General features: G+C 40.7%; 1 protein-coding gene across 4 annotated transcripts in view; it reads right to left on the reverse strand.

The window, feature by feature from the left end:
* The window catches only part of LOC124777478 (zinc finger protein 346-like), a 146,685-nt gene that overhangs the window by 109,787 nt on the left and 12,027 nt on the right, over nt 1-24,871 (reverse strand). For 2 of the 4 annotated variants that reach the window (XM_047252911.1, XM_047252909.1), the window contains one exon: nt 11,867-11,977. The exons of the other annotated variants lie outside the window; for them this stretch is intronic. In XM_047252911.1, coding sequence (XP_047108867.1) covers nt 11,867-11,922 — 56 coding nt within the window. In that variant the 5' untranslated portion in view covers nt 11,923-11,977. The remainder of the gene's footprint in view (nt 1-11,866; nt 11,978-24,871) is intronic. 4 annotated transcript variants of the gene reach the window in all.

Raw genomic sequence — 24,871 nt, forward strand, 5'->3', positions numbered from 1 at the left:
CAACAACAGCAACAACATATACAGACCCCTTCCCATTTCAACTTTCCCTTCTTTGCTTACTACTGGCTTGCCATCTGAGCCCTTTCTATTCATACAGGCACACTTTTACAACCCTGCATTTGTCCCCTAGCCATTCCTGCGTAGCCATTTTGCACTTTCTGTCAATATCATTTTAGATGTCTGTATTCCATTTCATTAACTGCAAGGAACGTCCGAGTTTTGAAGGATAATTACATTGCACCAGAAGGAGTGGCACTGAAGTTATGACTGGAGCTGAATATAGGCAAAAAAAAGTACAGTACAAGCTTGATACACCATGGTCCGATATATCGTGTATTCAGATATAATGCGGCATAATGTATGTCCCCAAAACAAAATATCATTTATGAATTATTTCTGCACTCTCAGAATATTTCATAAACTGGAAAAAATCTAATTAAAGCCTTACTGTTGCAGCTTCCAAGCTCTCAAAATCATAACCAAAACAGATGAACATAATTAAACTCAACCGTTGGTTTGTCTTATCAATATATCAGGACTGTTGCTGGACACAATCTTTGAATATGCATCTCACAGTTAACATTGTGATGCAGACAAGAAAGCAAATATGCAGAAGTGCTTGGCAATAATGGGAATGAGCACAATCATCATGTGGATCATAAACTATCCGTTCATTGTTCTGTGTGCTTGTTACGATGTCACAGAAACAGGAAATGTATTCTGTGAGTGATAAATGAAAAATTATTGATTGTGTAAAGAATAGTGAAAATAAAGCAAGTTTATCAGACGAGTGTGGTGTACCTGAAGGAACAACCAGGGCATGAGTAAAAGTAGAGACTAAACTTAGAAGCTTTGTAAAAACAGCTGAACATGATTTGGGAATGGACAGAAAAAGGACTACCCTATAAAAAGACAGTGAACTTCACAAATGCCTTTACAGGCAATTTTTGACAAAGAGAAGTCAAGGGTCACCTTTCAAGGCAATTATTAAAGCCCGAATTGAAATATTTCATTTTGATTTACATGGCAACAAAGATTTTATAGCTTCTGATGGATGGTATTCGAGATGGGAATGTCACCGTGCAGTTCACCAAACAACCACTGAAGAAGTAGTAAGGGCTAGCGAAGTGAATCTGCTTCACAGTTTCCTGAAATTCTACACAAAGTAATGGTAGATGAAAATTTAAATGATCATCTAGTGTATAATTGTGATGAAATGGCACTTTATTAACAATTGCTTCCAACCAAAGCTCTTGATACAAAAAGCATCAGCAAATAAGATATTATTTGAGAATAAATAAAGACAGAATAATCCTTCTCTTTGCCATACATAAATCAAGCAATCATAAGCTGAAACCTCTTTTTACAGGTAACAGGAAAAGCCAAGAGATGTTTCATGCAAGTAAATATGTCATCATTACAATTCACTTTCTGGCATTTGAAGAAAGCTTCAGTGATGTGTGAAATTTTTACGAATTGGTTTCAAGAAGAGTTTGTTCCATTCATAAGAAAGTTCCTATGGTCACTTAAGTGAGTCAAGAAGCTCTACTAATCTTTGATCACTGTCCAGCTCATCCACTTGCTGATGTGTTGCAATCATAACCACTTGCTGATGTGTTGCAATCATAAGATGGAGAAATAAAAACTTTTGTTTTTGCCAAAAAAGCACAATGGCATTAATTCAGTCACTGGATCAGGACATCATACAAGTATTTAAGGCTCATTATTGCCTTGAGCTGCTCACTTCAATGGTAAATGAGGAAATAAAAGTGTTCTTGAAACCCATAAATCTTAAAAGAGTATTGCATATTCAGTAGGCCTGGTGTAGCAAAAGCATCTTTCCGACCACTATTAGGATTTGTTGGTATAAGTGTTACATTGAAGAAAATGCAACACTTTAGAGGTATGTTTCAACAACAGTGAAATCCCACCCGCACTTGATATTCTACAGTGCAATACTGATATTAAGGAATTGAACTGTCGGATAGTCACTGACAATGAAGAACCAATTTTGGAGGCCATAAATGACAAGGACATTATTGATGCTGTTCGAAATGGAAAGTAGTGAAGCAGTGAGGATGAGAAAGCTGAAAAAGAAACTGTAGGCGATGTTCCCAGTACACATGAAATATGGGATAATATAAATAAAGTGATTGTGTGGTTGGAGCGGCAAAGTGACTTGTCAAAGAAAGCTAACTCATTTCTTTAAAACAGCAGAATAATGGTGTACTGTAGCTTGCAGGCAGTGTTGTAAATCACCATACTGTATTTGATAGTGTACTATCGTTTGGTTGATGTTTGAGTGAAGTTTGTCTAATTGCTGTATCCTATTAGGCAAGTTTTGAAATGTTTTACTTCTAATGTTCTTTAAATTTAAATACAGTATAGAACAGTATGTATAATATTACATAATATGTTCTTCCTAATTTTCCATGAGTGGTTTGTCATTATACAGCTCACTCTCAATATATTGTGGGTGCCCTATAACACCAGAGCACATTACCTGACAACCATGTTATATCGGTACGGATAGAAAAGAGACTTCAATAAAAATCAACGGGAAAGAATATCAAAGAGTGGAAGCATTTAAATATCTATGTTTAATAACAACAGAAGATAACAGGATAGCAGTAGAAACTCAAGAAAGGATAGCAAATTGAAACTGATGCAACTATTCCTTGCAGAATATATACTAGTCCATAAATGCTATTAGGATACAAAAGCCAAAATGTATTTGACTACATTAAGACCTATAGTAGTGTATGGATTGGAAGGCTAGATGGTGGTAACAAAGGAAGAAGCACGGTTATTGAGAAGAGAAATAAAGATTTTGAGAAAGATATTTGGGGTAAGGAGAGAAGAAGAAAGCTGGAGAATAAGGACAAACATAGAACTACAAAAATGTTTTGGACAGATGAATATTTTAGTGAAAAATCATGCATGGAAGAATAAGATAGGTTGGTCCCGTACAGAGACTGCCAGAAACTCTGATTGTTAAAGTGGTTATAGGGAAGCTCAAGGGGAGAAAGAGAAAAGGAAGAAACAAACATGGCTTGAAACTATGGAACAGGACCTCAAAGCAGTGGGAGTCAGAAACTGAAGAAGGAAAGCAATGGACAGAGAAGAGCAGAGGCAGTTGACAAAGAGGTCCAAGATCTTACAAGGACTGTAGTACCAACTGGTACAGTAGTATTCCATTTCATCTGCTTTATTTGCTGTATTTTTATACCTTCTGTTTTCATAAATTACAATCAATATCGCCCCTGTTACCTATGATTTCTGTTTATCTATTTGATCCTCTGCTGTGTTCAATTTTTCACCTCTCAAAGTAATACATCTGTCTTCTACTATATTTCATTCTCCACTTTCTGATGATTGTTGCCTAGTGCTCCCTCTGAGACTCACAACAATAACTGGTTCTTTAAGTTTATCCAGGGGCCATCTCCGTTAGTTCTTACCTTTTCCTACACTCTTAGCTTTAAAGTACAGTTCATAGACAATGAATTATGGTCACAGTCCATATCTGCCCTGAACATGTCATACATTTTAAAATCTGATTTCAAAATCTCTGTCTTATCATCATATAAAAAATCTAACTTTATAAGGGAGTGAATATGCTGTGACACTAGGGTCATTATGTCCAACTGGTGTAAGAACTGACTACATTAGGTTTCAGAGTGAATAACACATTTTATCCTATCAGATGATCATGTGCAACAGAAGATTAAATACAGTAAGACAAAAATAATGTAGAGTCAGAAGGGACATAATACTGGAAATGCCGACAAACAACTACAAATTTTACATATAAGTACACAGATTTTCAGCAGAATTGATGTTTCATATACTGAAATCGAAGGAAAAAGACAAACTCTTTAATGAGCAAACTGAGTTTATAACAGGCGCATTTATTTTAATGTTTACGACAATCTATTCGGGTGAGGTAGTCGCTGCAGCCTACATGTGTGCTGCAAGTGATACTCTCTGTGACAGAGGCACTATGCTGTTTGGACTGCATCTTCATTTTTGAGCATCTGCACAGTTAATGCAAACACTTTGCAGCCACAATAGGATTGCTAGCTTCCTGCAATGGTATTACACTCTGTGCCATGTTATCTCTTCTGAGTTCATGGGCAGTGATGTAAACATCTCATGACCACTCTGTACCCTGTTGCCTCTTAAATTTATGGGCAGTGGGGTAAACAATAAGACTTTGCTCTGTTTTAAATACAGTTTTACTGTCTTAGTAACTTTCATTAATAGGATTCCAGCCAATAAATTTACATTTTGAAGATACAAATGGAAACATGGTTTTAAACAATAAAGAGAACTACGAACTTTTAGCTGAATACTTTGAAAATTCATTAAATTATGAAGAGCCTATTGATAGATTACAATTTCAAAAATCACAACATGAAAATCCACCACAGTTGAAGAAATAGAAAAGGTTATCAAGTTTCTGAAGAATAACAAGGCACCAGGAGAGGAGAGGAGAGGAAAGGAGAGGAGAGGAGAGGAGAGGAGAAATGTGGAAACTAGAGGATTTATCCATATGGCAGAAAATTCACAAGGTAATTACAGATATTTGGACAAAAGCAATCAAATCCAGGGACTGGAAACAAGCACTGATCCATCCTCACCACAAAAAAGAAGAGAAAACAGACACCAACTACAGGGGTATCTCCGTGTTACAGTAACATACAAAATATTATCTAAAGCATCTCTAAATACAAAAAAAGAACAAGTAGGATCTAATATAGGAGAGTACCAAACAAGTTAGATCATGTGCAGAACAGATTCTTAATTCAAAAAACGTTTTGAGAGTGAGAGCTATACAAAATAAAAACACAGTAGTTACTTTCATAGACTTCAAGAAGGCTTATGATTCAGTTGACAGACAAACACTATTTCAGATACTTTACCAATCAGGCTTCGATGAAAATACCAGAAGACTTGTTGAACAAACGCTCACAGGTACAACATCAAGTATTAAGTTTGAAGGCGAAATTTCTGAACCGTTCAAAATCAAAACAGGAGCTTGACATGGAGATGGACAGTCCCAATTCTCTTTAACTAGGTTTTAGATAAAATAATAAAAACATGGGAAAACACATTAGAAAATTGAGGCATAAAAGATATTAATGTGGGACAAAGAAAGACCAAATATGAAGTAAAATGTTTAGCCTTTGCAGATGATATAGCATTGATAAGTGAAAACCTAACAGACGCAAATGATATGCTTGATCTATTACTGTTGAAAAGACTAGGCTAAAAATATCTTATGAAAAAACCGAGTACATGGAACACAAACACAATATAAAAAAATTATGAAAACACAGTATGGAAAAATTAAAACAGTTAGTAAATTTAAACACCTTGGAGAATGCATCCAAGCCAACAGAATGCATAACACAACAAATAAAGAAAGAGCAGGAAGTTAGAATTTGCATACAAATTAACACATAACTACTACGATAAGAAACCAATATCCAATCAAGCAAAGCTAACACATTAAAATTCAGTTAGTATGACACAAGCAACATATGAATCAGAGTGCCTTAACATTGAATTAGGAAGGCGAGGGTGGGGGGGGGGGGCAAAAAAAGGGGGGGGGAGAGAGAGAGAGAGAGAGAGAGAGAGAGAGAGAGAGAGAGAGAGAGAAGAAATCTGTAGAATGGATAGAAGCAGTGAAGAAAGCTGCAAACAGAGCAGGTGTTACAGAAGTTGGAGCAGAGATACGGGAAGATTTCAATTAGATTACATCATGGTCAGACAGAGATTCCAAAATCAGAAACTGGATTTTAAGGCGTACCCAGGAGCAGATATAGACTCAGATCACAATATAGTAGTGATGAAGAGTAGGCTGAAGTTCAAGACATTAGTCAGGAAGAATCAATACGCAAAGAAGTGGGATACGGAAGTACTAAGGAATGACGAGATACGTTTGAAGTTCTCTAATGCTATAGATACAGCAATAAGGAATAGCGCAGTAGGCAGTACAGTTGAAGAGGAATGGACATCTCTAAAAAGGGCCATCACAGAAGTTGGGAAGGTAAACATAGGTACAAAGAAGGTAGCTGCGAAGAAACCATGGGTAACAGAAGAAATACTTCAGTTGATTGATGAAAGGAGGAAGTACAAACATGTTCTGGGAAAATCAGGAGTACAGAAATACAAGTCGCTGAGGAATGAAATAAATAGGAAGTGCAGTGAAGCTAAGACGAAATGGCTGCAGGAAAAATGTGAAGACATCGAAAAAGATATGATTGTCGGAAGGACAGACTCAGCATACAGGAAAGTCAAAACAACCTTTGGTGACACTAAAAGCAACGGTGGTAACATTAAGAGTGCAACGGGAATTCCACTGTTAAATGCAGAGGAGAAAGCAGATAGGTTGAAAGAATACATTGAAAGCCTCTATGAGGCTGAAGATTTGTCTGATGTGATAGAAGAAGAAACAGGAGTCGATTTAGAAGAGATAGGGGATCCAGTATTAGAATCGGAATTTAAAAGAGCTTTGGAGGACTTACGGTCAAATAAGGCAGAAGGGATAGATAACATTCCATCAGAATTTCTAAAATCATTGGGGGAAGTGGCAACAAAACGACTATTCACATTGGTGTGTAGAATATATGAGTCTGGCGATATACCATCTGACTTTCGGAAAAGCATCATCCACACAATTCCGAAGACGGCAAGAGCTGACAAGTGCGAGAATTATCGCACAATCAGCTTAACAGCTCATGCATCGAAGCTGCTTACAAGAATAATATACAGAAGAATGGAAAAGAAAATTGAGAATGTGCTAGGTGACGATCAGTTTGGCTTTAGGAAAAGTAAAGGGACGAGAGAGGCAATTCTGACGTTACGACTAATAATGGAAGCAAGGCTAAAGAAAAATCAAGACACTTTCATAGGATTTGTCGACCTGGAAAAAGCGTTCCGACAATATAAAATGGTGCAAGCTGTTTGAGATTCTGAAAAAAATAGGGGTAAGCTATAGGGAGAGACGGGTCAATACAATATGTACAACAACCAAGAGGGAATAATAAGAGTGGACGATCAAGAACGAAGTGCTCGTATTAAGAAGGGTGTAAGACAAGGTTGTAGCCTTACGCCTATACTCTTCAATCTGTACATCGAGGAAGCAACGGTGGAAATAAAAGAAAGGTTTAGGAGTGGAATTAAAATACAAGGTGAAAGGATATCAATGATACGATTCGCTGATGACATTGCTATCCTGAGTGAAAGTGAAGAAGAATTAAATGATCTGCTGAACGGAATGAACAGTATAATGAGTACACAGTACGGTTTGAGAGTAAATCGGAGAAAGATGAAGGTAATGAGAAGTAGTAGAAATGAGAACAGTGAGAAACTTAACATCAGGATTGATGGTCACGAAGTCAATGAAGTTAAGGAATTCTGCTACCTAGGCAGTAAAATAACCAATGATGGACAGAGCAAGGAGGACATCAAAAGCAGACTCGCTATGGCAAAAAAGGCATTTCTGGCCAAGAGAAGTCTACTAATATCAAATACCGGCCTTAATTTGAGGAAGAAATTTCTGAGGATGTACGTCTGGAGTACAGCATTAATGGTAGTGAAACATGGACTGTGGGAAAACCGGAACAGAAGAGAATCGAAGCATTTGAGATGTGGTGCTATAGACGAATGTTGAAAATTAGGTGGACTGATAACGTTAAGGAATGAGGAGGTTCTACGCAGAATCGGAGAGAAAAGGAATATGTGGAAAACACTGATAAGGAGAAGGGACAGGATGATAGGACATCTGCTAAGACATGAGGGAATGACTTCCATGGTACTAGAGGGAGCTGTAGAGGGCAAAAACTGTAGAGGAAGACAGAGATTGGAACACGTCAAGCAAATAATTGAGGATGTAGGTTGCAAGTGCTACTCTGAGATGAAGAGGTTATCACAGGAAAGGAATTCGTGACGGGCCGCATCAAACCAGTCAGTATGTGTGTGTGTGTGTATATATATATATATATATATATATATATATATATATAAAACACACAGAAGAACTAATACATGACAGGAATCGCTGCAGGCTACTGACAGAAAATGCAACCTATGAAGAAGATAAAGCAAAACTTCAACCACAGAAAGTGTTGACAGATGATCAGAGATGAGCCGTTGGAGAGAATATGAAGAAGTCTAGGAAGAAAAAGAAACATCATAAGTCTTAGGTTGTATGTGGTCCATAGCTGGTCAAATTAAAAAAAAAAAGAAAGATATGAATAAAAATTAGAATTTTCTATACAACTCTAATATAATACATGGTTTTTTTTCATTTGAAGATTTGTCACAGGGCTACAGAGGACATGCACATCCAGCGCAATGGGTACATAAAGCAATGCACACTTGGTTTTACCTAAGTAATTCCTTGATTTTTTGTTAGTGGTCTGGTTTGACAAAGTATGTAATGAACATTGTGTCACCATATGCCACCCATGACAACACATATGAACCACATACATTTCAATTTTACTTTACTTAACTCTGAAATACAACTGTCCATCCCCCTCCCCCGTCCCCCCCCCCCTCCCCCTCCCCCCAAAACAAGTCCGAGACATTAATACAAGCTTTTCTCTTGTTTCCTGTTGTAGCATATGAGGATGGCCAATGTAGGCTGATTGTATCTAAAATAAAAGGGATGTCTCATTTTTAATTACTATATTTGCCAGCTTATAAAATGCACTAGCATAAAAGATACACCCCAATTTTAAGACTTTTTTTGGGAAAAAAATGTCTCACTTAATAAATCTACTGAAAAACAGTTATAATACATATGTGCACATACATAAAATATCTTGGCAGTAAGAGTTAGGTAAAAGTGCTTACATTTTAATTTTCATTCTCAAATCTGCAAAATTCATCCTCATAAATGAAGGTAGAAATACTTGAAGCCACTAGGTCAGAATCTGAATCCTCATATAATAAATTATTCTATGTACTATCCAGAGAATTACTATTTCCACACTTATTAAACACTTTAATCACTGTTTCAGTTTTAAAGGAGTCCTGTGAAGCTTTGACTTGCTCACAAACTTGAAAACTCTTTCTCCTTCCTGACAGTGTAACTTCAAAATCTGTAGATAGCAATCAGGTGTTTCACTGCTCCTTCATAAGTACCTTAGTAACTTGCAGTCAATGTTTATACATTTAGAATTTTCAATGTAACTTTGATGGTTAAAGTAAACTAGTTAGCTCACCTGGAATTACAGCTAATTTCAGTTCACTCACTCAATTTTTATTGTCTTCTGTTCTGTAAGAAAGAAACTGGTCCCATACTAACAGGGTATGTATCCTCAGTGGGCCTCCAGGTCATTTACACCAAATTTTACCTATCCACGACCTTATTCCTCCTCTATCCATCCACCTTTTATACGGTACATGGAAAAATACTCACTTCAGCAATTATTCGTTAGGAAGTGTCTTTCTTTTAAAAATCAAAAGTTGTGGTAATTTTTTCCCATAAGCACAACAGGACAGAACGACTGAGTAATGAGTCTTTCCGTCTCCTGAAGTTTTAACAATAATGCTTTTTGTAGCCACAGCTGTGTTAGAAGGCACATCATAGGTTAGCACAATCTTATCCAGGTCTCCAATTTTTGAAAGTTCAAACTTTTCTCTTTTTCTTGCCTTGATGACAAACCAATGAAATTCAACAATTTGTTCTTCGTACTCGGCTGGCACCTTCTGTGATATTTTGTCTTGGTCCACCCGCAAAGCCGATACCTCTTCTCAAATGTTGAACTCCACAATATTGATCCAGTCAAGTCGGCAATCCATTTGGTATTGGCTGTTGCTTTCACTTGATGAATGATCATTTTCCTCGAAACTGGAGCCTTTCTGCAGCCCTGTTTCCATCCTCTTTATCACATGCAATCATTTGCATATTATATGCAATAGTACAGCAGTTCCATTTTTCAGTCATAATTTGCAAATAAAATCACAATATAGCTACAAGAAATGTGGATCTCCACACTAAACACATCAATGACCAAAGATTGAATGAACAATATAAAAACTGTTAACAATGGTGCATGTGCAACTACTGAACTCTATACAATTGGAATGCTCAAAATTTTCAAGGAAACTAACAATGAATTCTTTCAAGCCAAAAGCATAGAAATTTTGAAGAAGTAGATTTAGTGCTTCTCAGCAAATTTCACTAGCATGCCTTCTCTATCATTTCTGGCATCTAATTCAAAGTTGTCTCTTTAAGAATTATTTTTTTAACTTCGTCATTATCTTTGCATTGATGTTGTCCTACAATGTCAATTACTTTTGTTTAACTGTTCTAATAGCTCCTCATAAAGATTTTCAACTTTCTTCATCAGGGGGTAAGATGGCTAGGGCATAAACTTGTATTATTTGCAGTGAGTATTTTTTAAATTTTTTTATTCTATTCTATTGAGATTCCTTCATTGTCAACAATTTATAATTCGATCTGCAATTTTCTTGTAGTGATGAAACTTATTCACGAGTATCTGCCTTTGTCTGTGCCTCTATAGTAAAAGACATTTCCAGACAGCAGCTGCACAAGATTCTCTTTCTTTCTTCATAATTCTAATGCTCTCACTGTAGTCCCAGGCCCAAAGAGTTTGGTGAAACACATGGCCAATGCTAAATCTCAGTGAAGCACAGTTCAGAGCAGTTTCAGACCAACTGCTTGTTAATGTTGAGGATGAAAATATTCCTTCAAAGGGACAATCAGTTACGGTCAGTCAATGTTGGTCTGCCAGTCAGACAGTTTTCTATTGCAGAAAATAATGTGGTCCATCTTGAATCTGAGATACCCACTTTCCATCTGTCTGTGATGCAGATTGGAGAGCTGCCCTTCTGAGTCTTTTCACCAAACTGATTTCTGAGGGGGGTTTTGTCGTACAGGGCTTTGGTGTGGAGGCTTAAGGTGCACTGGATGGCACATGACAGTAGCGGGGCACATACTGTATGGTTCATCTGTAATGGTTCTTCCACTTGGACAGTCCTACCAATGACTATGCAATTGCTAGTATAGCTCTCAGCTTCATGTAACTGGCAAACCTCTCTATCCAAGTAGTCATCTGCTAAAATAAGGTGATGTCATCGAAAAGGCTGCCCTACACATTGGCATACAATGTTACATTCAGTAATGCCTTTTCTTTAATGCTGCATTATAAATATTGGTGTCATGTGTTAAATTAATACTGTCTGTCTCAGTTTGCCATTGTTCAACAGCCACATGTTACAGACTACTAAATAACTCAATTATTTTTTTGAGCACCAAAGTCAGTTACAAATGTGCTCATGTCAAAGGGCAGTGAACTGTAATGTTTCTAAACAGTCTATACCACACTGTGAAACTCTGCTTTTACAATTAGTTACAAGCAATTGTACATACGCAACAACCATGCAGTGAGGCATAGCAAGACATCAAATAATCAAAGCAGTGTCCAGTGCATGTCATATAATAGTTATAACTCTGAATTGTATGGCAGTTAAAAAACAACTTTACAGTTATTATGAAACAATAAAATACAACAGAAGAGAACAGATACAAAACCACAAAATGTAATTCTGTGTCATATGCCAAATGATCTACACAAGTTACAGTTCTGTACTTTTAAGTTCAAACTATAAAACACAGAGGAACTTTCCACATGAGGATTTTAAAATATTTGAAGACCACCCATACCACAAGATGTTGCAAAATATCCCAGATATTAAAAAAATGATGCTGACAAAAGTGTATGTTCACAAGATGACAAGTTAAAAAAATTATGAAAGATTAACAGAAGATAAAATCTTTTGAAGCTCTTCTAAGGGACATAATAGTACGCTCGTAATTACCACTAACCTGTAATTCACCACTGTAGCCACTGCTGGGAATAAAGGGGCTCGGTAGAAACTCATAGCAGATTTTGAACATATAAAAGTTCAGCGAGGAGGCTAAGATGATTCACACTGCCTAAAACAAATAATGCCCAGTTGACTGTTGGTTCAGTCACATATGTCATTATTGTATTAAAATCAGTGGTAGGTGAAGGTGCTGCAGAAGCTTAGTACACTAATTTAAGAAATCAATGTCAGAGATGACAATAAAGACTATATGGAACAGACTCAGACTGTTATTCCACAAGACATACTGATTATTCTTTAAAGCAAATTAGAATATGCACAGATGAGATGAGGACAAACTACTTTGCCTCCAGTTCTCATATTTTCCATCAGCAAAAGAAGATCTACCTTCAGTATAGCTTTAGAAATCTCTCAAGATATACATGATAATGAAAGAAGAGAGTCCTTATGTAATGTACAGAACAAGTCTCAATATAAATTTTTCATCCAATTCTAACGTGTACTCAATAAAAATATGACTAACACAATAGATCTGAACTACAGTCTAATGGCAGCTTGCAACAAACAAGGATTTCAATGACAGATTCGATACTCTAAATCCTGGTAGGTTCAGCTACCATTACATACAGTAAAATTTCTTATAGCTTAAGCTAGAAACACCACTGAATGTCCACAGTATCTGATTGGAAGATGAAAGGATTAATATACAAAAAATCCAATATCTAAGCTTAAGGCAAGTAGTTGCCATAATTTGCAAAAGTTACAGAGACAAAACTTGTGAAATGGCAACCTTCTAATATTAATAGGGACATTAAACAATGCAATACTTTCATTACTGTAATAGACCATTATTTACTTCCCAGAAGCAGAGCAATTCACTTTTCATATCTAGTCAACAACATAAAAGACTGCCTATTCAACCAATTTGAGAAAATGTTCCAGCTGATAGTCTCAGATTTGGCTGAAATTTAGTACACCAATGCTACCAAGTGTGGAACACTCATGTACAAAATTTTAAGTTCCCCTGCCAATTAGTTCCAGAATTATGGCTTGTGAAAGAAGGTGGCATGACCTGGAAATTACAACCTGCATCTGGCAATCTATCTTCAGACCCAACTTCAGGTCTTAATAACTTTGGAACTATTCCGCACAGTCCAGTGAAATTTTTACAACCCAGTAACATCCACTTAGAGAACACGTTCTATGAATCAAAACACCAACAACATATTTCTGAGGGAAAATAAAAAATTCCAAAATGTGATTTAAAAAATGTTATAAGTTAAAAGGTACATGTTGTAGGTGCCCTCTATGCCAAATATAATTCACTCAAAAAGGTTATAAATTTTTTTCTGGTAAGCTTAATGTGGCCTAAACACTCACAGAACTCATCTTGCCCGTATCAGTCACACAAAAATTTGAAAAATTACCTGAAAAACATGGATTTTGTAAGTGTGGTAGCACAAAAGGGACAAGTGATATCAAAGCTAAATTTCAAACACTGCATAAGTAGACCATAATGTAATATGTGGCAAAATTTCAACTTGTTATTGCAAGGCATTTGTGTACAATAAATGTTGACAGAGATGTATTTGGTTACTTTTCCTTTAACACGATTTAGCAAGTAATAGTGATGACGCAGACAGCTTGTTTCGGATAAAGCTGCAGCAATTGTTGGGAACCATTAGGCAACAGAAAGTTAAACAACGGTAGTTTTTAGGGACAGAATGAGTCATTGTTAGGCAGGAACAACAAAGGAAACAAGCAACAATTACAGGTTACTCATGTTTTTAAGATTCTAGTTCAGACTGGTCAGTACTGTTGTGGAAGTCAGTATGGAGGCAGAAGAGTATACTAGTGGTGCTTTTGTTCAAACAAGTTGCAGTATTGGTAGAGCACAAGCATCTGAATGTCATAAAACAACATATGGAACAAAATGTGGCATTCGCTTTGTACTGTATGATTTAGATGAATTGGACCAAGATTTGTTGCCATGGAGATCCGGGATACACCCTGTGGGCACAAGAAGTACAGTTCCAAGAAACTTTAGTGTTTGTTATCATCATATGAAAGTATTTCAGGATAAGTATTCTTTCCTACAAAGAAGTTATTCTGATCCATTTCGGATTCGTAAGAAGACAGTGAAGTGTAGCCTCAGAGAAATTGATATGAAATCGGTATTGAAAGTGAATCAGTGCATGAGACTTAACATGAAACCAGGACAAAAGTTATGTTCCAAGTGTGTTACACTGCTAAAAAATGAAGAATATTCTGATAATTTACATGACAGTGATGAAGAGTATCAGCCACCTACAACCACAGCGGATGAGAAATTAAATACTTCAGTGACTGCTCTTGGTTTGTCTCTCACGCAGACACACAAAGTTGGGAAAAGAGACAGGCCCAGCTACGGTAGAAGAAAACTACAAGAAGCTCAAATGAAATTAAAACACAAAATAGCTGACACACTAATGGTGGAGTGTGTGGTTTGAGGTTTTCGGGCACTAAACAGCGTGGTCATCAGCGCCCAGACGCATAGAAACAGGAACACATGCGGTGAAGGGATGAAGACGGACAGCGAACAAGGAGAACGGCTAAAAGACACAGACCTGACGCAGTTCCAAAACCTCACATACAGAGGCAAAACAAGAGGAGAAGAAACACACTAAAAAAGGAAAGGAAACACGAGGAAAAGAGAACAGAAATCGAAGTGAAACAAGTAGGTAATTGTGACTGGCGGACCTCTTAACTAATGGTGGAAGAGGAAGAACTATCTGCTCCAAAGGAACAGAAATCATGCCAGGAATGCTCTGACTTGGACAAAATCGTGCATGATTTGAAAGAAAAATGTTCCATATCCACATGCCAGAAAAAAAAGTATCTATTCTTACCCTTGCACCTTCCAGCTGGTCTATTGACTACACTGCAAAGGAATTCAATGTTTCTACATATATGATAAAGCAAGCTAGGAAAATAAAGCAACCCAAGGAGTGCTTCCACAACTTCAGCAGGCTCAGGGTAAGCAATTGATTTCAGAAATAAAGGTGCTAGTGTCGGAGTTTTATGAAAATAATGACTACAGCCAAATAATGCCTGGAAAAAAAGACTATGTAATGGTGAAAATGGGAAATGTATGTGTACAGATGCAAAAAAGACTGTTGCTATGCAACATATCAGAACTATATGTAGAATTAAAGGAAAAGTATCCAATACCAAAGTAGGTTTATCACCTTCTTCCAATCTTCGGCCAAAATGGGTTGTGCCTGTAAGTGCAAGGAGCACGCACAATGTTCGTGTATCTGAGACCCATCAAAATGCTAAGCTGATGTTTGCTGCTATAAAGGATTCTGGTCTGGATTACAAATGTGCAATGAAGCTGCTAGTATGTGACATCAGTTCTACCAGTGCATGATACACAGGTGTGAAAAGTGTCCTGGTAAGGCAAATCTTGCAGAACACATGAATAACAAACTGTATGGTGAACTCGTCCCTATGGGTGATGATGGGTTGGGTTGTTTGGGGGAAGAGACCAAACTGCGAGGTCATCGGTCTCATTGGCTTAGGGTAGGACGGGGAAGGAAGGCGGCTGTGCCCTGTCAAAGGAACCATCCCGGCATTGGCCTGGAGCAATTTAGGGAAATCACGGAAAACCTAAATCAGGATGGCCGGACGCGGGATTGAACCGTCATCCTCCCGAATGCGAGTCCAGTGTGGATGATGATGAACTTGTTTCTTATAAACAATGGACACACATGGATCGCACAAGTCTTGAAACAAAGCAAAGTAGTGGAAGATTTTGTTGAAATGTGTTGTCAAAAAATGGACAAAATGACCACACACAGCTTCACAGCAACAGCACAATCGGCTGATCTACAGTTTTGTAAGGATAATTTGAAACAAGATGAAATTATAGTAATACTAGACTTTTCTGAAAATTATGCATTTATAGTTCACGATGACATTCAAGGATATCACTGGGACAACAGTCAAGTAACTCTCCAGCCATTTGCGATTTACTATAGACGTGAACCAGGTGATGTGTCTGTCATGAACCTGTGCATTTTTAGTGACTGTTTAATTCATGATGCCATTGCAGTTCACGCCCACATTCACACTGTCATGGCTTATGTGAAAAACAAGCTGCCTCTCATACATTTTGCGAAATACTTCAGTGATGGGGCAGCTAGTCAGTACAAAAACTGTAAAAACCTCAAAAATTTATGCATGCATTACCATGATTTTCAGATTCACGCAGAATGGAATTGTTTCGCAACAAGTCATGGTAAAAATGAATGCGATGGTATTGGTGCTACCATTAAGCGCATGGCATCACGAGCTAGTCTGCAGAACCCTACAGAAGGTCACATTCTAACACCTCTTCAATTATTTACCTGGGTACAGAAAAATATCTCTGGCATACAATCATTCTATGTTTCGAAAGATGAGGTGAAATCAGTCGAAGAGTTGGTAAAAAGCAGACTAGAACACGTTAAAACTGTTGCAGGCACAAGAAGCCATCATCACTTCTCTCCAGCAGACTCTTGACAATGTGCAGATGAGCAGACTGTCGGGTCATTACTATAGGTTCATGCACAACATGTGTCTTCACAGTGTGTCTGACTCAGGATTCAGAAGCAAAAGCAGCAACACACAACCAGTTTGCTATGTTATTGCTGCTTATGATGACAAATGGTACTTAGGATGTGTTTTTTTTTTTTTTTTTTTTTTTTTTGTTTGTGGTTTTAGGGCGCAAAACTTCTATGGTCATTAGCGCCCAGCCTGTGACGTAGAAAACAGGAAAAAAAACGAAATTTAAAATCAGCAGCAATGGAAACAGTCAGAAAATTGGAGAAACTAAAGGCAGAAGGAATGCTTAAAAGTCCACTATAGAAAGGGGTTGGTTGTCCACAAAAAAAAAAGCTTCAAATGACTGACGTCATTTCACTGTCACTAATAAACTGTAGAACGCGGTCAGCTGAGCGCGTGTCATCTGCTAAAATCGACGATAGATCAGGCGATAGCTGTAGACGGGAGCGTAACGGATTAAAATAGGGGCATTCAATTAAAAGGTGTCTGACCGTCCACAGCTGAGAGCAGTGGGGACAGAGTGGGGGAGGATCACCGCTTAAAAGATGTCGATGGCTAAAAAGACAGTGCCCTATCCGGAGTCGAGCTAAAATTACTTCCTCCCGACGACGCGTTCGGGAGGAAGAGGTCCAAGCGCAAGGAAGGGCTTTCACTTCCCGCAATTTATTGTGGGGAAGTGTTGACCAATGCGCATGCCATAAATGAGTGACTTGGCGACATAAACCGCTCCGTAGATCGGTAAACGGAAGAGACTGAAGAGCTGGCCGAGGAAGAGAGACTGCAGCCTTGGCCGCTACATCGGCCGCCTCATTTCCACAGATACCAGCGTGTCCCGGGAGCCAGAGGAACGCCACTGAGACGCCCCCCAGGTGGAGCAAGCGCAGACAGTCCTGAATCCGGTGGACCAGAGGGTGCACAGGGTAAAGAGCTTGGAGACTTAGGAGAGAGCTGAGAGAATCTGAGCAGATTACGTACTGTATCCGCTGATGGCGGCGGATGTAGTGGACAGCCTGGAGAACAGCGTAAAGCTCCGCAGTATAAACCGAACACTGGTCGGGAAGCCGAAAGTGATTTGGGGTGTCGCCAACAATATAGGCACTCCCTACACCTAACGATGTTTTCGAGCCATCGGTGTAAATAAACGTGGCTTCCGTCATTTGTGCACATAGAGCAGCAAATGCCCGACGGTAAACAAGTGTAGGGGTACCATCCTTGGGAAATTGACATAGGTCTCTGAGCAAGTCAATCCGGGGACGGAGCCAAGGCGGTGCTGTACCCCAAGTTGTCAAGAAGGTTTTAGGAAAGCGGAAGGAAAGAGAATGGAGCAGTTGACGGAAGCGGACTCCCGGGGGTAGTAGGGAGGAGGAGCGGCCTGCATACCCGACATCAAAGGAGGCGTCGAAAAAAAGGTCATGGGCTGGATTAGCAGGCATGGAAGACAGATGGCTAGCATAACGACTCAGAAGGACTGCCCGCCGATTGGACAGCGGAGGTTCAGCAGTCTCAGCATAAAGGCTTTCCACAGGGCTGGTGTAAAAAGCTCCAGACACTAAACGTAATCCACGGTGGTGGATAGAGTCGAGACGCCGAAGAATAGACGGCCGAGCAGAGGAGTAGACTATGCTTCCATAATCCAATTTCGAGCGCACTAAGGCGCGATAGAGGCGGAGAAGGACCACTCGGTCCGCTCCCCAAGAGGTACCATTCAGGACACGGAGGGTGTTAAGGGAACGCAGACAGCGAGCCGAAAGATAGGAAACGTGGGAGGACCAGCATAGTTTTCTGTCAAACATAAGACCCAAGAATTTAGCGACGTCGGAAAACTGAAGGTTGACAGGACCTAGATGTAAGGTGGGCGGAAGAAACTCCTTACGTCGCCAAAAATTAACACAAACGGTCTTACTGGGTGAGAAACGGAAGCCGGTTTCGATGCTCCACGAGTGGAGGCGATCGAGACATCCTTGAAGACGTCTTTCAAGAAGGCTGGTCCGTTGAGAGCTGTAGTAGATCGCAAAATCGTCCACAAAGAGGGAGCCCGAGACATCAGGAAGGAGACAATCCATAATTGGATTAATGGCGATGGCAAACAGTACAACACTCAGCACGGAGCCCTGGGGTACCCCGTTTTCTTGGGAGAATGTACGGGAGAGAGTAGTGTTCACCCGCACCCTAAATGTGCGCTCTGCCATAAATTCGCGAAGAAAAAGGGGCAGCCGGCCTCGAAAGCCCCAAGAGAACAGTGTGCGGAGGATGCCTGTCCTCCAACAGGTATCGTATGCTCTCTCCAGATCAAAAAATATTGCTACCGTTTGGCGTTTCCGTAGAAAATTGTTCATGATATAAGTGGAGAGAGCAACAAGATGGTCAACAGCAGAACGATGCTTTCGGAATCCGCATTGGGCTGGTGTTAAAAGACTGCGGGACTCCAGCCACCAAGCTAAACGGTAATTCACCATACGCTCCAAAACCTTACAGACACTACTCGTGAGAGAGATGGGGCGATAGCTAGAGGGGAGATGTTTGTCCTTTCCAGGTTTCGGAACGGGAACGACAATAGCTTCCCGCCATCGCCTGGGAAAGGTACTGTCGGTCCAAATTCGATTATAAAGGCGAAGGAGGTAAGGCAGGCTATGGGTTGATAAGTGCAGCAACATTTGGACATGGATACCATCCGGTCCTGGGGCGGGGGAGCGAGAAGAAGAGAGTGCATGTTGGAGTTCGCGCATGGAGAAAACAGTATTGTAGCTTTCGCGATTTTGAGAGGAGAAAGCAAGATGTCGCACTTCCGCTGCACGTTTCTTCGGGAGAAACGCCGGCGGGTAATTTGAAGAGCTCGAAATCTCAGCAAAGTGCTGACCCAATGAGTTAGAAATTGCGACGGGGTCCACTAAGGTATCATGCGCGACAGTGAGCCCAGAGACCGGGGAGAAACTAGGCGCGCCTGAGAACCGTCGAAGCCGACTCCAAACTTCCGAGGAGGGAGTGAAGTTGTTAAATGAGCTAGTAAAGTATTTCCAGCTTGCCTTCTTGCTATCGCGGATGACGCGACGGCATCGCGCACGGAGCTGCTTATATCGGATACAGTTGGACAAAGTTGGATGGTGACGGAAAATGCGAAGAGCACGTCGCCGCTCACGTATTGCGTCACGGCATGCCTCGTTCCACCAAGGGACTGGAGGGCGCCGGGGCAATTCGGAGGTGCGTGGTATTGAACGTTCCGCAGCTGTGAGAATAACGTCGGTAAAATGTGTGACCTCATCGTCGACGCTGGGAAAGCGACGGTCATCGAATGTCGCTAGAGACGAAAAAAGTGTCCAATCGGCTTGGCCAAACTTCCAGCGTCGCGAGCGCATATATGGCAGTTGAGGCTGCAGTCGAAGAACACATGGAAAGTGGTCACTCGAGTGTGTATCATCAAGGGCGAACCATTCGAAGCGCCGAGCTAGCGGAACAGTACCGACCGCAAGGTCCAAATGGGATAAATGTGCCGTGGAGGCAGACAAAAATGTGGGGACCCCAGTGTTGAGGCAGACTAAATCCGCTTGGTGGAAGACGTCTAGCAATAGTGAGCCACGTGGACAAGGATGTGGAGATCCCCAAAGCGGGTGGTGGGCATTGAAGTCCCCAACCAGCAAATAGGGGGGTGGAAGCTGATCAAGAAGATGAAGGAGATCAGCTCGTGTCATTGATGTGGACAATGGAATGTATACCGTACAAAGAGAGAACGTGTATCCAGAAAGGGAAAGACGGACGGCGACAGCTTGGAAGGAAGTGTTTAAGGGGATTGGGTGATAATGGAGAGTATCATGGAGCAGAATCATGAGTCCTCCATGGGCTGGAGAGCCTTCAACAGAGGGGAGGTCATATCGGACGGACTGAAAATGAGGGAGAACAAAGCGGTCATGGGGACGCAGCTTTGTTTCCTGAAGACAGAAGATGACCGGCGAGTAGGATCGTAAGAGGATCGACAATTCCTCCCGATTGGCGCGAATTCCGCGGATATTCCAGTGGATAATGGACATAGGGTGAACAGAAAATGGAGGAACGTGACCAAGGGTGCTGTCAACTCAACGACTGCTCAGAGCTTGCGACCGACAGCATGGAATGGCATTCAGTCGAAGGCAGAAGATCCTGATCCATAGGTTGGTCAGGAGCAGCTCCTGCCACCAACGATCGGCCAGTTGACCGGCCACCAACAGTGCGCTTCGGCGACACAGAAGATGGCCGAGGGCGATTTCCGCCAGGTGGTGCTGTAGATGGGACACGCCTTGGCGGAGAAGGAGAGGAACTGTGTTTCTTCGTAGCCTTCTTGGAGGTATGTTTAGATGATTGAGGAACCGATGGTTGTGAAGTTGCAGTACGTAAAAACTCTTCACGAGAATGCTCTTTTTTTGAAGACTTGGCGTCTGACTTTTGGGCTCGAGATTTAGCAGAACCCGACGAAGGGTGAGCCATAGAGTGGGCAGGCGAAAGAGGTGAGGTTGAACGGGCGATCTTTGCGCTGGCCGATCTGACGACCGTGGTACTAAATGTGAGGTCGCAAGTCTGCGTGGCCGCCTCCTTTGTTGGCCGAGGAGAAGCAAGGACAGTGCTGTATTTTCCTTTCTGAGGCACGGTGGGCTGTCGACTGGCGAGTAACTTCCGAGCAGCAAAGGTCGACACCTTTTCCTTCACTCTTATTTCCTGGATCAGCTTTTCGTCCTTAAAAACAGGGCAATCTCGAGAGGAAGCAGCGTGGTCACCCATACAGTTGATGCAGCGAGGGGATGGAGGTGGACAAGCACCCTCATGGGCATCCCTGCCACACGTAACACATTTGGCCGGATTGGAACAGGACTGGCTGGTGTGGTTGAACCGCTGACATCGATAGCAACGCGTAGGGTTTGGGACATAAGGGCGAACGGAAATTATCTCATAGCCTGCTTTGATTTTTGATGGGAGTTGAACTTTGTCAAATGTCAAGAAGACAGTGCGGGTTGGAATGATGTTCGAGTCAACCCGTTTCATAACCCGATGAACAGCCGTGACGCCTTGGTCAGACAGATAGTGCTGAATTTCTTCGTCAGACAATCCATCGAGGGAGCGCGTATAAACGACTCCACGCGAGGAATTTAAGGTACGGTGCGGTTCCACCCGGACAGGGAAGGTGTGGAGCAGAGAAGTACGCAGCAATTTTTGAGCCTGGAGGGCACTGTGTGTTTCTAACAACGGGGTGCCATTCCGTAATCTGGAACAAGACTTTACAGGACCCGCAATTGCGTCGACACCTTTCTGAATAATGAAAGGGTTGACCGTGGAGAAGTCGTGACCTTCGTCAGACCGAGAAACAACAAGGAACTGTGGCAACGATGGAAGAACCGTCTGTGGCTGAGACTCAGTGAACTTACGTTTGTGAGCAGACATAGTGGAAGGTGAGGAAACCATTGCGGAAGAATCCCCCATGATTACCGGCGTCTCCGATGGCGCGCTCCTCCCTTGTGGGGGCCCTCACCGAGGGCACACCCGCCTTAGGTGATTGTTCACACCTCAGGTCACACCTCCCGACATACGGACGGAGGGACCAATCGGCACTTTCGGAAGGTATCAGCTCGGGTAATCACCCCTCCCTGGGCCTGGCCTTTACCAGGGGGTACGTACGTGTCCTACCTGTCTACCCGGGGCGGGGAATTACGCGTTACCCCGTCACCGGCTACGCATGGAAGTGCGTGGGTCGGCCTTCAGACACGCACAGGGAGGAAGAAAGAGAAAGGGAAAGGAAAGAAGAGGGGGTCTCAAACGCCGCAGCGGAGAAAAGGGTAAAGAGAAGAGGTAAGGAAAGGAGATGGACAAAGGAAGGAAGAAGACATACAAGCAAGGAAGAAGAAGAATGCAGTACATTTACAAGCGTCCGTCTCCGGACGTAGGCGCAAACCATACTCCCAGAGGGGGAGAAAGTGAAGGAAAGAGCAAGAGGTGAGGGGGGGGGTGAAGACAGGGGATGGGGAAGGATGCGGAAAGGGAAGGTATGCAGCCCGGAAAGGAAGGAAGGCCACATTAGCTCGGGGGCCCGTGCTCGCTACGCACGTATCCACAAAAGAGTTGTGGATCCCCTGGGGGGACTTAGGATGTGTTGCAGAGTGCTGTGAAGCAGAAGGTGAGGTATTTGTGAACTTCATGGCACCAGCAGGACCAGTAAAATCATTTCATTGGACACGTTTGGCAGACAGGTGTTGGATTCCTTTTGAACAAATTCTTATGACAGTTCCAGTTCCTACCACAGTGTCAGGAAGACAGTACAATTTGCCACTCAATGTACAGAGTACAGTAGCTAAAGTGTGGGAGAACTTCTGTTCGAAGCACAATTGACTAGTTTTTAGCAGTTAAGGTGCAGTAAACATTAATGATAGGTTGTGTTAATCTGTCTATATGTTGTTGCTTAGTGATTAAACAGTTGTGGGAAAGGATAAGAAGAAGCAGAACAGTTTACGATATGTTTTTAGAAAATTGTGTTGTGGAACAATGGCCACATCACCAAACACATCTGTCAACTTCCATTGTACACAAATGCCTTGCAATAACACGCTGAAATTTTGAGATATATACCATTATGGTCTACTTATGCCGTGTGTGAAATTTGGCTTGGATACCACTTGTATCTTTCGTGCTACCACACTTCGAAAATCCACGTTTTTGAGGTAATTTTTCAAATTTTTGTATAGTTTTTGTGACTGATATGGGCAAGATGAGTTCTGTGTGTGTTTAGACCACATTAAGCTTACCACAAAAAATTTTATACCATTTTTGGGTGAACTATATTTGGCATAGAGGGCACCTACAATATGTACCTTTTAACGTATTACATTTTTTTAATCGCATTTTGGAATTTTTCATTTTCCCTCAGAAATATGTTGGTGTTTTGATTCATGGAGAGTGTTCTCTAAATGGATGTTACTGGGTTGTAAAAATTTCACTGCATTGTGTGGAATAGCTCCAAAGTTATTAAGACCTGAAGTTGGGTCTGAAGATACTTTGCCAGATGCGGGTTGCAATTACTGGGTCACACCACCTTTTTTCACAAGTCATAATTCTGGAACCAATTGGTAGGGGAAACTAATACTTTTGTACATGAGTGTTCCACACATGGCAGAATTAGTGTACTGAATTTCAGTCAAATCTGAGACTATGAGCTGGAGCCCCTGGTTGAACTGACATGGAATGACCCTATGACATGTATTTTTAATAACCAGTTTCAGCCATCAAAATTACCACCTTACATGAAAATAGGTTGCAGCCACCTTACATGAAAATAGGTTGCAGCACCTCTAATACACTAACAAGACAGTGAACACTCAAAAATTTAATGCAGGGGAATGGGATGAAGTGGAACATGTCTCTTTTTTTGACTATTCAATTTAATTTTTTTAATGCCCTTAAAGAAGAACATGATTCACACATCCCAATGGGGTGAATGTCTACTGTAGACATCATGTTCACTTACTGAAACTATGTAGTTTATTTTAATCTATAAGAACCCAAATAATTTATTTTGTAATTATTCCATGCTACCTTACCAAGAACTTTCTGGTTATGCTTCTATGGTGGCTTGCTTGTTACGTGTAACTGTTTTAGGGAAGGGGAATGCAATGGGTGTATATGGAATGTAGTGTCACAGTCGGGCCACTGATAGCAGTGAAAGAGAAGAGAAAGTATGAAACCTGATGCCTGGACATAATTTACTTATCTCAAAAGCACCAAATGGTCTGCTGCACTTAATATTTGTATCAGACCAAAACTTTAAACGGCCCTCACTACAGGTATACAGCAGACAGGATTGGGAATTAACCCAGGACAATTATGCATATCCTTTCTCCCTTTTACAGTCAAATACTGGCAACAAGAATTTCTTCTGCCAACCGAATTCGAAGCAGCTACCATTTAACAAGTCTGCAGGGATGGGTTGTCAGAAAAGTTATCTGATTTGTATTTTAACTGTGAGAGTAATTTTACATTTATAAGCTGTAGTGCAAAAAACAGCCAGGTCATTCCATGTTAAGTCATGCAATAATTCTAGGATTTGTATTCCACCATCTCAGATTTTCACAAAGCTTTGCATATCTGCTCAGAATTAAGAATTAGGAGAATTTTTGTATAATTTTTTGGTCTAAAGACAAACTTTCTTTTATACTGAATTTTCAACATAGTGATGTTATGATAATTTGGCTTTGCAAGAATGTCCACAGAAAGTGGAACTTACCTATAGAAATACTCATAACTCAGATCTTTATGAAGCTTTTTTGCAGAAGTTAAGAGAGGCATATAGTTAAAAGAAACATAATTATTGAAGCAGTAAAGTTAGAAAGAAAATTACAAAAAATGTTAATGTATGTTGCTTTGCCATTTCTGGAAAAATTACAGAGGCATCGAAAAATGCTTATACCAC

Source organism: Schistocerca piceifrons, chromosome 2, assembly GCF_021461385.2.
Source record: "Schistocerca piceifrons isolate TAMUIC-IGC-003096 chromosome 2, iqSchPice1.1, whole genome shotgun sequence".
Classification (NCBI taxonomy): Eukaryota; Metazoa; Arthropoda; class Insecta; order Orthoptera; family Acrididae; genus Schistocerca; species Schistocerca piceifrons.